A 15,546-nucleotide genomic window follows, 5' to 3' on the forward strand; every position below is an offset into this window, starting at 1 on the left:
TGCTTCTAATGGAAAAATGTAGTTGGTTTTCTTTCTAAGACTATATGTCAGAATTACCAAATGTTTGACATCCAATAGCCGATGATTATAATTGTTGTTTGTTTTGTTAAAGGTAGACTAAACTCCAACAAGAGCCTTATGTGTTGGAAAGATGCATACCTGGACCACCAACACATACTAACACTTTAACAAATGAAAAACGCGTAATTTTAGAATTAATAAAAAAAAACGTGATTATTCCTGCTAACTGGGGTCAGCCAGTGGTATAGCTTGGGGCGAAGTGACGTCAGCTCAGGTCCAACTTCTCTATTATCCACAGTGTAAACAAATGCTCTAATTTACAACAAGGCGCTTCGCTTTCATCAACCTGACTTGTAAAACAACATAAATGACTTGATAGTATAATAAACTATTTAACTAAATATATTTCAATTTGCATCAATATAACGAAATGGAGTTATAGTATTTTTTTCTTTTAAAAAATCCAAAGAAAAAATGCATATTATTAGGCCTATTGGTAGGATACGTTCGAGCAAAAACGACCACTCACGATACCCAAGTGATGATTTTCTTTTCTCTGGGACTATGTAATTGGTAAGTTTTGTGATTTTAGATGGGAAAGTCTACTTAATCAAGGTTTTTACAGAATTACTTAAGTAATAAAGCTGGTAAAGTCCATTACGATTTGAGATTAACACACAATACCCTGTGATCTTAAAAGAGGCACGTCTTTTTAGTGTGTCTAGACAGTGTCTAGGGACCGTCTAAATATACACCTGCCAATCAAGAACCATAGGTACAGGCCATGGAAAGAAAAGACCAATTAAGCAAGAAAACACTCCGACTATTATTTCAGTACGTGGGTTAATTTATATACAAAATATAATAGTTATTTCAACACTTTGACAATGGTGGTTTATTTTGTATTGAAAAATAAACCACATATACACGTTGCTGTGTTACTGGGATAGATATTATTACAGAACATTGCGATGCATCCGCAAAAATCAGGTATGTTTTGTTTCTTCAGTTCGAAGACTAATTCCTGACGTGACACGTTAGGTATTACATAACCACCAGCTCGCCAGAGGGCGTATTCACTGGGATGGTACAAAATGGCTGCGCCCGTTATATATAATAGCCGTCACATTTAACCGTTTTATTAGTTAACTATACGATTATACTTGTTGATATTAAGCAATAATGTGTGTTATGAATCATTGAATATGCACACCAGTCCAAAAGCCTTGTTTTAGCATTCTTTTAAGTAAAATTTATCACTACAAATTAACAAGATAGTTTTTATACTACAAGTTTTTATCGCAGAAATATCAATCTAAAACTGAAGGATGAGTTTATAAATATAACACTGGAGTTAGCTCCCCTTTTTAAGAGCAATCACGAGATGGCTCATGAAAGATAAAAAAATATCTTTTGTAGCTGTCTTTCATGAGATAGCTCTGTCCCATATACCTAAAGTGACAGACCCTAGTTTTTAAACATATTTTATTATTAGAGCCGTTTTTGATAATTGAAATTATACATTACTTGCATTTCACTGTTTATGTTATATCCATTTCTGTGCATCAAAAGTGTTTGAGGTCATTCTGTTGTTTGTAATATCATGAAATATATTTTTTACAATTAGAAAAATTAACATACCTCTGAGAAGAAACAGGTTATGGAGACGGATTGTGTCCATGTTTAGTAGACCTATCCTGGTTTCAGCATCACACTCTCTCATTTCATTCTGTTATCGATGTGTGTTACGGGTTTATATACTGAAGCTAAGGTCTGGGACGAGATGAGAAAGTACTAAGATTAATACTGCTGATATTACAGAGCCCAGGAGTCGTATGGTTGCGAAAGATGACATCGACGCCTTCTACGTCTCCATGCGTCAGCACCTCCTCATGCTTGTAGCGGAGCCCCCCGTTGACACAGGCGTCTCCATGATGACGATATCACCTGGACTGCTGCACGAGCAGAGTCGGCTGGCAGCTAGAGGTTTTTCTGACACTGCTTCGTCGCTGGACGTCGGAGTTGATCGGTTTGTCTTTAGATGTCTTACCACTATTTTTTATTTTATTATACATAGCTGAGTATACAGGGGCAGGATGTAGCCCAGTGGTAAAGCACTCGCTTGATATGCGATCGGTCTGGGATCGATCCCTGTCGGTGGGCCCGTTGGTCTATTTCTCATTCTAGCCAGTGCACCACGACATATATCAAAGGCTGTGATACATGTTATTTTGTCTGTGGGATGATGCATGTAAAAGATCTTGATACTAAGGAAAAAATGTAGCGGGTTTTCACAAGCTTGACAGAAATGTATCAAAAGGTACAGCATGTTGGCTGATATTTGTAACATTTACCATCTCTTTTACCTTCTATTATCATTTGCCATGTGTTTGTCTTGTGCTTCTTGAATTCTCGGACGAAACAGTCTGCTGAGTCCCAGAGTTGTATCACTCCTACAATGGGTTTTGAATTGGTCCCTTTGTACCGGCCTCAGTGGCGTCGTGGTTAGGCCATCAGTCTACAGGCTGGTAGGTACTGGGTTTGGATCCCAGTCGAGGCATGGGATTTTTAATCCAGATACCGACTCCAAACCCTGAGTGAGTTCTCTGCAAGGCTCAATGGGTGTAAACCACTTGCACCAACCAGTGATCCATAACTGGTTCAACAAAGGCCATGGTTTGTGCTATCCTGCCTATGGGAAGTGCAAATAAAAGATCCCATGCTGCTAATCGGAAAGAGTAGCCCATGTAGTGGCGACAGCGGGTTTCCTCTCCAAATCTGTGTGGTCCTTTACCATATGTCTGACGCCATATAACCGGAAATAAAATGTGTTGAGTGCGTTGTTAAATAAAACATTTCTTTCTTTCTTTCTTTCTTTGGTCCCTTTGTCTCACGTTATTTTTTAATGTATTTTTGCTTCCCACATAACTGTTAGTAATTAATAATTTTTTATGTTGTTTTGACAGCCTTTAAAACAGCAATGTCAACTTTTTAATCTCAAAATGTCCATATTAAATGAGGTGGAAAATTATAAATACTGTGAAATTTGCTATTAAAACTAAATATTGTATCCTTGTTTTCCTTAACCTTCTGACTATTGAATTAACCCCATTGAGGGGGTACAAATTTATGACTTACCTACATATTTTCACTTAAATATTTTATCAATACATAAAATAAAGTTTGAATTGGTAAGTATTTTTTTTGTGGGTTTTTCAGTTAATGTTAATTAAAATTAGGCCTTTTTTTTAAAGTTCTGTTTGTTTATGGGCATTTTTGGCCTTAACTGTTTTTCTTACCAGAATGTTTTTTTGCAAACTAACTACAATTAATAATGCCATTGTTGTCAAGTGAAAATACTTGCCAAACTTTCCAACTCAAGATCCTTGGGTACATGTATTTTTCCATTGAAAATGTTAAAAAATGAAGCTGCCATGCTCTCATTTAATCTATTTCCTGTTCTATTATTATTTCTGGTGAGTGCCGTATGCAAAACGCCAGGAAATCTGAATTGGGGAATGCACTGTATAGAGTGTACAGTATGTTGACTTGCGTGATGTCGGGCAAGATATCTCACCTGCAGTATCCAGGAGGTTAAGGGAATTTTCTCGTAGCACAATAAATATTTTATACTTTAAGGGGAATTTGCTGTTAAAACAGTGAAAATCTTCTCTCTTTTTTTCTTTTAATGAATTTAACAGTGTCTCTTTTATTATTTTTTTTTTTTTGTCTTTGAAGGAATTTGTTACAGCAGACTGCCCTAGTAAACCAGCCATTGGAGAACTATGTCCCTAACTGGGAAATTCAACCAGAGCAAATAGTTCTCACTGTGTGTCCATCAAGTAAGAATTAAAAACCTTGTCACGATAAGAATTAAAAACCTTGTACTTATGTACGTAAACAACAGGGTGGTTTTTTTTTGTCTGTTATCAGTACAGCAATGTGTTTTTAAAGCAGTAATATTATTAACAACTGCTGAAGAGTTGTGAATATTCAGAATTCCTTTTAAGTTATTATAATGAATTTAAATATTACTATGACAGTAAAGATTGTTTTGAGGTGAAATGTTCAGAGGTCTACCAAACATAATTAGTTGACATTTTTTTGTGAGGAAGTATAATAGTCAAAGAATCTTCCCATTATCTTTGAATCTAGTAGCTTAACCCCTCCATTGTTTTGATTTATGTGTGCATGTAGAGTTAGGGTTTGAATGGGCAGCACCCTCAAAAAATCCTACCTCCACTACCTCTTCCCTTCCCCACCCCCTTCCACTCGGGCAAATTTAAAAAAAAAAAATTTTTTTATATTCTGGGTAAGTATGATTTGACCCACCTATAAACTTCAGTTATCACTGACAACCGGCCTCGGTGGCGCAGTGGTTAAACCATTGGACTACAGGCGCCATCGGACTACAGGTTGATAGGTACACAATCTAATTAAAATTAGCTCCACTATTACATGTGGATCTAACAGCAGCCAATTGGAGCTCATGTCCACCAATCACCGGCCTCGGTGGCGTAGTGGTTAAGCCATCGGAATACAGGCTGGTAGGTACAGGTTCGCAGCCCGGTACCAGCTCCAACCCAGAGCAAGTTCTTAAGGGCTGAATGAGTAGGTGTAAGGCCACTACATCCTCTTCTCTCACTAACTACTAACCAACTAACAACTAACCTACTGTCCTGGACAGACAGCCCAGATAGCTGAGGTGTGTGCCCAGGACAGTGTGCTTGAACCTTAATTAGATATAAGCACGAAAATAAGTTGAAATGAAATGAATGTCCACCAATCAAAACCTTACTTGCAGAATCATGCCAGTGATTTGAAAATAATTTGAAAATATTCCAAATTATCCTGAGGGTATACGATATGTTTCATGTGAATTAAGAATGCCTTATTTAGACCAGTAGAACTAATTTTAATCAGATTGCTAACACTGCGTAGTCTCCAATATCCAGGTAACATTTCGTCTGTAAATAATAATTTAAATATTGACCAATCACACTCCTTTTATAACGTTATTTGGGAGCATACAAATTCTAAAAATATCGGGCGAGTTTATTTTAGTGATCGCAGTACAGCGAACCATACCAATACGTACCGGATGGGTTATCAGTCTTCAGTTTTACATTACAAAATATTTATTTTAGAAAATAAAACATGTTTTAAGGCATTCGTAATTCACACGAAACATGTCGTATACCCTCAGGATAATTCGGAATGTTTTCAAATTATTTTTAAATCACTGGCATTATTCTGCAAGTACGGTTTTGATTGGTGGACATGAGCTATAACTGGCTGCTGTTAGATCCACATGTAATAGTGGAGCTATTTTAATTAGATTGGTAGGTACAGGGTTCGCAGCCCAACCAGCTGCAACCCAGAGCGAGTTCTTAAGGGCTCAATGGGTAGGTATAGGACTACTACACCCTCTTCTCTCTCACTAACCCAACTAACCCACTGTTCTGGACAGGCAGCCCAGATAGCTGAGGTGTGCTGGAATCTTAATTGGATATAAGCACAAAAATAGGCCCCTCTTCCCCTTTCTTCCCACTATTTACTTACCTGCCCTGCTGCTAATTGGCGAAAGAATCAGTGTGGTGGCAGCAAGTTTCTTCTCTCACTGTATAGACCCAAGAGTCCGAATTGTAACACATCGCACCTAACACCTGTAGTTTGAATCAGTGTGGGCTTGCTTTGAAACATTCATTTCCTGTGACAGCCTTCCCAGTGGGAAGGGGGTGAGACGTAGCCCAGTGTTAAAGCACTCGCTTGATGCGCGGTGAGTTTGGGATCAATCCCCATCAGTGGGCCTATTGGGCTATTTCTCGCTCCAGCCATTGCACCACGACTGGTACATCAAAGGCCGTGGTATGTGCTATCCTGTCTATGGGATGCTGCATATAAAAGATCCCTTACTGCTAATCGAAAAGAGTAGCCTATGAAGTGTCGACAGCGGGTTTCCACTCTCAGTATCTGTGTGGTCCTTAACCATATGTCTGACGCCATATAACCGTAAATAAAATGTGTTGAGTGCGTCATTAAATAAAACATTTCCTTCCTTTCCTTCCTTCCCAGTGGGACCGGCGTCGTGGCAGGCCATCGATCTACAGGCTGGTAGGTACTGGGTTCGGATCCCAGTCGTGGCATGGGATTTTTAATCCAGATACCGACTCCAAACCCTGAGTGAGTGCTCCGCAAGGCTCAATGGGTAGGTGTAAACCACTTGCACCGGCCAGTGATCCATAACTGGTTCAACAAAGGCCATGGTTTGTGCTATCCTGCCTGTGGGAAGTGCAAATAAAAGATCCCTTGCTGCTGATCGGAAGAGTAGCCCATGCAGTGGCGACCGCGGGTTTCCTCTCCAAATCTGTGTGGTCCTTAACCATATGTCTGACGCCATATAACCGTAAATAAAATGTGTTGAGTGCGTCGTTAAATAAAACATTTCCTTCCTTTCCTTCCTTCCCAGTGGGAGGAGAAACTAATCTTGCCACTCATTTTGCAGATTCGGAGATCACACGCTCAAAGAAATTCCAGATTTTGAACTATGCCAGCCAGAGCATGCGGTAAGTGTGGTTAACTTTCTATTTACTTTCAGTAAAGTGCTCACATGGTGCACGAGATTGATCTAAGATTTAAGATCAATTCCCATCAGTTGGCCCATTGGGTTATTTCTCATTCCAGCCAGTGATCCACAACTGCCCCAGGTTCAGCCAGCAAATGTTTCCCTAATGTTTGCAGACTATTTGAATGGTTCGCAATGTGGCCATTTGGTTTACTGTGAAGTGAATAAACCAGTCTAGCAGACGCTTTTTCTGCTCTGTCTGGCTGAACTTGGCTCAGGTGTAACAAAGGACATGGTATGCACTATCCTGTGTGGGAAGGTGAATGTGAAAATATATCACAGCAGGTTTCCTCTCATTATCTGTGGGGTCTTTTACCGAATGTCTTAAACCAACTAACTAAATAAAATGTGTGGAGTGCATAGTTACTTCCTTGTTAAAGCGGCTATGTCTGGAATATTTTTATTATTTAAGCATTTAGAACAGAAAATCCCATTACGTTTGGTGCATATAAGACGCAGCACTCCGAATTGGTTTCACTACACTGGCTTTTCCAAGTTAAAAACAAACCCACTATTATGAAAATGGGACACTTTTGCCCGGGCTCCCTCTGGGCTAAAAATAGTATGGTTCGGCTATTGTTGCATTACAAAAACCGAGCGGATTCTAGCAGCCAATTCCTAGCAGCCAATTACGCTAGCAGCCAATTTCAGCAGACCCTCATGGCGACGATCTAAACACCGGACTTGTACGCCTTTCGATTGTTACCTGTATTTCACACACTTTTATACATACTGTTATGCTAATTTTTAATTATTCACTACAACTTAAGAATTTTAGAGTTTTAAAGAGTATCTTTATATAATAACAGCACAAAAACAAAATAACAACCAAGACTCATTTTCAGTCTTATTGTTACTAATATCCGTATAAATACAACTTAACTGTTTTATTAAGCACTTTTATATCTGAAGTATCACTTTAAAAATCCGTCTGTACTACGGTAATATATCGTATAGCCCACACCACAACACACATAAAAGGCATAATGGTCCGGTGTTTAGAACGTCGCCATGCGTGTCTGCTGAAATTGGCTGCTAGGAAGTGGCTGCTAGAATGCGCTCGGTATTACAAAATGGCGAGAATTGTTCTAACTGGCTAGTAAGCATTTGATGATATGCATTAATGACGACAACTTGCGAGTGAATTAAAAGTGCAGTTATGCTTGTATTTGAACTTAGAACTTGACTGTATACGATTGAAACCAGACATTGCAGCTTTAACTTTCGGACTTTGTTTATGTATGGATTTTTAAAATTATATTTATTAAATGTTGATGTATCGAAATCACAAGAGATTTTCAGTATATTGAAATGTTTATATAATGGACATCATGAAAAAAGTCCAATTTTGTTGGTAGGTATGAAGGGCTCGGATGTATCTCATTAGTAGATTGCCCGTGTGAGAGACGATGGGTCGCAGGGTCGATCACCCTCCGTGGACTAATTAAAAAAATTCTTCTTGTCCTAAGACTGGTATATCAAAGGTTGTGGTAGGTGCTATCCTGTGTGTGGGAAAGTGCATATAAAACACCTTGTGCTCATTTATTGATAGGAGTAGCCTATAACAGCACTCTCCCTGCCTCCCTCTTCCTCCCTCCCTCCCTCCCTCCCTCCCTCCTCTCTCTCTCTCTCTCTCTCTCTCTCTCTCTCTCTCTCTCTCTCTCTCTCTCTCTCTCTCTCTCTCTCTCTCTCTCTCTCTCTCTCTCTCTCTCTCTCTCTCTCTTCCCCTTAAAATAATATGTTGGACACTTTGACCTTATAGAAGTGTTGATATGTTAATAAACAAGCCTATCATTTTCTTGTAGTTACGACCTTGTGTGGCCGGATCATATGCTGATTGTTGACCCCACTCATGGAATAGTTGGTCCAAAGTAAGTGGAACAATGGACACGAGAGAAGAATATTAACCAGAGGGAGGTTCTAACATTAACTAGAGGGAAATTTTACCATGAACTAGATGGAGATTCTACCACTAACTAGAGGGAGATTTTATCATGAACTAGATGGAGATTTTACCATGAACTAGAGGGAGATTTTACCATGAACTAGAGGGAGGTTCTATCATTAACTAGAGGGAAATTTTACCATGAACTAATGGAGATTCTACCACTAACTAGAGGGAGATTTTATCATGAACTAGATGGAGATTTTACCATGAACTAGATGGAGATTCTACCATTAACTAGAGGGAGATTTTATCATGAACTAGATGGAGATTCTACCACTAACTAGATGGAGATTTTACCATGAACTAGATGGAGATTCTACCATTAACTAGAGGGAAATTTTACCATGAACTAGATGGAGATTCTACCACTAACTAGAGGGAGATTTTATCATGAACTAGATGGAGATTTTACCATGAACTAGATGGAGATTCTACCATTAACTAGAGGGAGATTTTACCATGAACTAGAGGGAGGTTCTATCATTAATTAGAGGGATGTTGTACCATTAACTAGAGGAAGATTTTACCATTAACAAGGAGGTTCTACCATTAACTAGAGGGAGATTTTACCATGAACTAGATGGAGATTCTACCATTAACTAGAGGGAGATTTTACCATGAACTAGATGGAGATTCTACCATTATTTAGAGGGAGGTTGTACCATTAACTATTGATTACTGTACTGGGCGTGTGCAATTTGACTGTAGTTGTTGAGACATGTATCGCTTTCTGCATAAAATATTAGTGTCTGCATATTAAACGTGTTTCTGATCGTTCTAAAATTTGTACTAGGTTAAATTTCATTTTATTTCCTAAAATATTGGTCTTACAAATATTAAGATGACCAGAAACACATTGAATATACAGACACTGATATTCTAAACAAGAAAATATATTTAATATGTAAGTTTAATCGTTGAAATATTTTATTAGTCGGAAACATCTTACAATACAGCAAGCTCAGGAATGTTCCTTTCATTACTCAATGTGTTCTAGTGTTGTCGTTAAACAAAACAAAAATTTAACTTTAAAATTAGAAGTCGCAAACTTAATGATCGACAGAACTTCATTCATGTATTCCAAATGTGTATACTGTTCTAGACAGATTTTTCTAAAGCACCGGTTGCATAAATACATTTCACATGAGCAAAAATCACATGAACTTTTTTTTGTTTTTGCGTAATATTTTTAAAAATTCTCCCCTGCATTTTGATATAGACAGATTCAAAAGACAGTATGCTCCAGTTAGTGTAAACAACTGATATAGGACGGCATACACAATTGGACAGATAGTTTCTAAGAAAGTCATAAAATTAAATCACAACAGCAGTGTGTTGTTCTGAAATACGATTGTACTGTTTGTTTTCAGGAGTAGTATATCTGTCAGTTATTCCAGTCTCAAACAATCAAGATTTGACAGTAGTGTGTTGTTCTGACATGCGATTGTACTGTTTGTTTTCAGGAGTAGTATATCGGTGTCAGTTATTCCAGTCACAAACGCTCACAGATATCTCAACCACATGCCATGGAAAGGAACTATAAAGGTCGATAGCAACAGCATGTCAAAAGTGGGTGATTTAGTTTTCTGTTCTTTCAGATTTTGTTATATTCGTAGTCAATTTTGTATTATTACTTTACATCCAGTTTCTATCTTGCCTTGACAAAGTTGAAAGATGAGATACAGAGAATAATACATGAGCGGCCATTAGATACCCTTTATCTTACAATTAGTTGGTTAAAAACGTATCTTAACATGCGAAAGCAAGTTGGAAATGTTATTCTATTTTTTTTACATATCTTCAGAAAACAGTTTTAAAATAAATTTAAACACTTTTTTCAACTAAAACCAATGTACGGCCCTTGCACTTATAGTGAACTTGTTTATTACAAACAAGTCAGTTTCAGGTTAACTTGTACGACATAGACTGATCGATTTGACTGCTTTTTTTTTTTTTTCATTGGATGATCTGGCATTGGTGACCTGGACATCATCTAGGAGCAGCCAGTCATATGTCTTTAAAATGTTATTACACGTATGTGTGTTAACACTATATATTGTCAAAAATAACAAATGATGTTCTCTGCAACGTGTGTGTAAGAAAAAGGTATAGACATTTCTGGAGGTGATGGCATCAACTTTTGCTTTTTACTCAGTTAATTTCTTGTATTAACTCAGTGTTCGAGATTAAAATTTGTGGCCAGTATCCCAGTTGGATACTAACATTTCAAAATCTGGTATCCCACCTGAGAATTTAGTATTATATGGTATCCCAGTGGGATACTGGGTTCTTGAAGTCTGGTATCCAAAATTAAATTCTGGTATCCCCGGGATATCGGGATACCGTTAATCTCGAACACTGTAACTTCCTCTTTTTTTTCACAAACTGTATGTCCTAGACCATTGAAACTTAGTTTATAGTAGCATTTATGAATGTGCATCTTAATGCATGTTTTTTAGTCCCCTACTGGTCAAGCCGGAGGAGACTAGGTTTCATCTCCAATGTCCATTAATTTGTCCCACTTACAGTTTTCCAGGTGGGTTTTTTCACAGTGCCTTGATATATTAAGCTGACATTTTGTGTATAGTTTTATCATGTCCTGTTACAGATCAAGTGTGAAATTTATATAAATTTGGATTGACCTAAAGGGGCTACTATGCAGCCCTTGAAATTCGGACAAGTTTGCTACGGCAGTTAAATGCTGTTAAATAAATTTTGCAACAGCACTACGGTGGCAATTTTAAAGAAAAGATTACTGCTGTCAAAATTATTCATATATATATGATGTACTGCAGTAATAATATGCTACAACATAACATCTCAGCTTTATTTCAGTGCGCTTCTGTACTGGAATAAACCGATTTATATTAATTGAGGAGAACTTGGGCCACACTAGATTATAAAAGATTTTTTTCTGGGATCTGTAATTGGACAATTTCAGAGAAAAATGCCTACAGACTTTTCACCACTCTCAGATTTGCGACAGCAATGAAATGCTGTCGCAAATCACTTTTGCGATAGCTATTGCGACAGCATTGCCGATTGCCGCCGCGAATTTCGAGGACTGACTATCAGTCAGTAAATCCTGTTGGTAGTGGCCAAGGAAGACACTGCATTTAGCAACAGCTTCTGTCAGTAGAGGAGGTAGGATATAGCCCAGAGGTAAGGCACTTGATTGATATGCGGTCGGTCTGAGATCAATCTCCATCGGTGGCCTATTGGGCAGTTTCTCGTCTCAGCCAGTGCACCATGATTGGTATATCAAAAACTGTGGTATGTGTTATCCTGTCTTATGGGATGGTGCATATATAAAAAAATCCCTTGCTACTAATGAAAAAAATGTCGCGGGTTCCATGTTGGCATTAGGGGTAACGAAAAGGCAGATGTTGCTGCCAAGTCTGCTTTGAACTTGCCCCGTGTCCATGTTGGTGTCCCCTACAGTGATTTTAAATTTCATATTAACCAATATATCTTTTCGACTTGGCAAGATGATTGGGACGATGCGGTTGCGAATAAGCTTCATTCTGTCAAGGCAGTCCTAGGAGAGTGGCAGTCATCCTACAGGCGATGCAGGAAGGATGAAGTAGTCTTATGCCGTGCCCGCATCGGCCATACATATTTGACGCATTCATTTATTTTAAAGAAGGACCCTCCTCCTCAGTGTGAACACTGTCAGTGTACACTGACTGTGCGGCACATTTTGGTGGAGTGTGATCATCTCAAGCCGACAAGAAATGATATATTTGGCAACAGAAATGTTTTGGAATCGTTTAAATTCCATCCAATGTTAATTGTAAAGTTTTTAAAACACTTTGACTTCTATACAAAAATTTAAGATATACTTAACTTGATTTTATATATTGTATTATACTTTCCCCCCACAGCTCCTTACACTGTGGTTTTACATGAGTCTATATAAATATGTTCATATACTTACCATTTGTGACACCCAATAGCCGATATGTATTTTTGTGCTGGGGTGTTGTTAAACAAACATTCAATCAATCAATCCTCTTTAAGACTGTCAAAATGTTTGATACCAAGTAGCTGATCATCATAAATCAATGTACTCAGTGGTGTTGTTAAATTAAAAAAAAAAATTCAGTTTGGCAGCGGCTTCTGTTAGTAAGTTGGTGAGAGTTACAGTTGTTTTTATTTACGTTTGTTTCAGTTGCTGAATGTGCAGATTGCACTGGACGTGGCTGCTGACCAGTCGTCCACCAGCCGTTCCCTTGACGACCTCGGCGCACAGCTGAGCACCACTTCGTCCATTCTGGTGCCCTCCGCTCACAATGACGCCATTAAGATTACAAACCTCGAAGTACGCTTCCCCAAAACAAAAGTTGACAAACAGAGTGGTACGTTTTTTTTAAGTTCCAATGATTTCAAGTAGTTCAGTTTGGAATTGGCCAAAAAGAAAAGTTTAATTTATATCATTAACTAAGAATCTGTAACTGGAACAATTTTGTTTTGTTTTCAGAGGACGTTCTCCAGTTCACCAACATTGCTGGCTGGTCCATCGTCTGGATGCTCTCATTAACTAGAGATCTTGAATTCAGGGCTCCAACCCTGACACTACCAAAACATTTCTGTGGCAATAAACTATTTTTAAAAAAAACCCCAAAAAAACCCCAAAAAAACAATTAACTATTGATCTATGACTGGAATGATTTTGTTTTGTTTTCAGAGGATGTTCTCCAGTTTACCAATATCGCTGGCTGTTCCATCTTCTGGATGCTGTCATTAACTTGGGATCTAACTGGAACCATTTTGTTTTGTTTTCAGAGGACGTTCTCCAGTTCACCAACAATTCTGGCTGTTCCATCTTCTGGATGCTGTCCTCGTTCGCCCCTCCGTACGTGAAGGGTGTCGGAGGTCACAAGGAGGTGTTCCGTCTCAACTACGCCGTCTTCCAGTTCGCAGACAAGTCGGGACAGCTGAAGCCAAACGAAACTGCCAAGGTAAAAAAAATTCATGTTGAAGGGGCGGGATTTAGCTCAGTGGGTTGAATGCTCGCTTGAGGTACATGATTCGCAGGATCGAACCACCTCAGTGGATCCATTCGATTGATTGGGTTTTTTTTTCCATTCCAACCAGTGCACCATAACAGATCAAAGGTTGTTATTTGTGCTTTCCTGTCTGTGGGAAAGTGCATATAAAAGATCCTTTGCTGCATTAAGAAAAATGTAGCGGGATTCGTGTCAGAATTACCAAATGTTTGACATCCAATAGCTGATGATTAATTAATCAATGTGCTCCAGTGGTGTCATTAAACAAAACAAACTTAACTTTCATCATGTTGAAAGGAGAGTAGTGCGAGTTTAATGACATCTCAGCACATTTTAACTTCTGACTACTCGCCTGCCTGCAACGTCACGCAAGCCGACACACTGTGTACCGCATACAGTACATTCACTCTCTCATATTGTCCACTGTTTTGCACACGGCACTGACTGGAAATAACAATAGAACAACACTAACTGAGACTAATCTTGATAATTGCTGTGTGTGTGTGTGTGTGTGTGTGTGTGTGTGTGTGTGTGTGTGTGTGTGTATGCAAGAGAGAAATACCTGGAAATTTAAAGTTGCCATACTGTGAAAAAATCTATTCCCTGTGTAAAGTTATTATTTCCGGTGAATGCCGTGTGCAAAACAGCAGGAAATATGAATTCGGGAATATACAGTGTATAGTATGTTGACTTGTGTGACATCGGGTGAGATATCTCGTCTGCAGTAGTCAGAAGATTAACATAACTATGTTGTTGGAGAGAGAGACAGAGGGGGGGGGGGGGGGGGACAGATGGATAGACAGAGAAGGGAAAAAGAGGAAGAGCGTAAGGAGGATATTTACTTACTTTGTTTTATGTTATGTAGAATTGCGTAGGGGTGGAACATAATCCAGTAGTAAAGCACTTGCCTGATGCGTGGTCAGTCTAGGATCGATCCCAGTCGGTAGACCCATTGGGCTTTTAACCGTTCCAAGCAGTGGTATGTGCTATCCTTTGTAATGATGGTGCATATAAAAGAGTCCTTGCTTCTAATGGAAAACGTAGCGGGTTTTCTCTCTAAAACTGTTACAATTACCAAATGTTTGACATGCAATAGCTGATGATTTACAAATCCATGTGCCAGAGTGGTGTCGTTAAACAAAACAAACTTCAACTTTGTTCACACCTCTTTGGAGTTTTTGTTTGCTTCAGTTTGTAAGTGTCTGTATTACAGTATACATACAGCACCCAGAAGCAATGACCAGAGCCTGTGCTTTCGAAAATGTTTTGTTCCCAGACTCGTGCCGGTCTCCAGTCTTTTAACTGCAGGTTATTTCTATATTTGTATAGGTAGTGTTGTTTTTAGAGCTTTGAGGAACAAATTTATATCCCACTGCCCCTTTTTCTTTCTCAAGGGGCGTGTCGTAGCCCAGTGATAAAGCGCTCACTTGATGTACGGTTGGTTTAGGATCGATCCCCATTGATACCCGTTGGGGTATTTCTCACTCCAGCCAGTGCACCATGACTGGTTAATCAAAGACTGTGGTATGTGCAATCCTGTCTATGGGATGGTGCATATAAAAGATCCCTTGCTGCTAATTGAAGAGAGTAGCCCATGAAGTGGTGACAGCGGGTTCCCTCTCAATATCTGTGTGGTCCTTAACCATATGCCCGACGCTACATAACCATAAATAAAATGTGTTGAGTGCGTCATTAAATAAAACATTTCCTTCCTTCCTTCCTTTTCTTTCTCTCCTTTGATTTCCATCTGATTTTTTTTTTTTTTTTTACCGATTTGGCAGCTCCTATCTTTCAACTTTTTCACTGTCCACCTCCACATCCCAGTCCTTGTCTCTCCAACCACGACACGTGCTTGTCTATTATGGCTATCCATGCAACACACCTGCCATTTCCCATCAGCGTTTAGCTTTGGGCTTAGTCTGATCACTAATAAGCATAACCTT

At 38.8% G+C, this 15,546-nt stretch overlaps 1 protein-coding gene across 3 annotated transcripts in view; it reads left to right on the top strand.

Moving 5' to 3' along the window:
* The window catches only part of LOC121388118 (centrosomal protein of 192 kDa-like), a 119,930-nt gene that overhangs the window by 91,812 nt on the left and 12,572 nt on the right, over nucleotides 1–15,546 (top strand). For 2 of the 3 annotated variants that reach the window (XM_041519340.1, XM_041519342.1), the window contains 7 exons: nucleotides 1,843–2,050; nucleotides 3,760–3,863; nucleotides 6,527–6,587; nucleotides 8,452–8,517; nucleotides 10,058–10,163; nucleotides 12,766–12,952; nucleotides 13,380–13,555. In XM_041519340.1, coding sequence (XP_041375274.1) covers nucleotides 1,843–2,050; nucleotides 3,760–3,863; nucleotides 6,527–6,587; nucleotides 8,452–8,517; nucleotides 10,058–10,163; nucleotides 12,766–12,952; nucleotides 13,380–13,555 — 908 coding nt within the window. Of the gene's footprint in view, nucleotides 1–1,842; nucleotides 2,051–3,759; nucleotides 3,864–6,526; nucleotides 6,588–8,451; nucleotides 8,518–10,057; nucleotides 10,164–12,765; nucleotides 12,953–13,074; nucleotides 13,324–13,379; nucleotides 13,556–15,546 lie in introns of those variants that run through there. The other variant, XM_041519343.1, reaches the window with a different exon arrangement.

This window comes from Gigantopelta aegis, chromosome 14 (assembly GCF_016097555.1).
Source record: "Gigantopelta aegis isolate Gae_Host chromosome 14, Gae_host_genome, whole genome shotgun sequence".
Classification (NCBI taxonomy): Eukaryota; Metazoa; Mollusca; class Gastropoda; order Neomphalida; family Peltospiridae; genus Gigantopelta; species Gigantopelta aegis.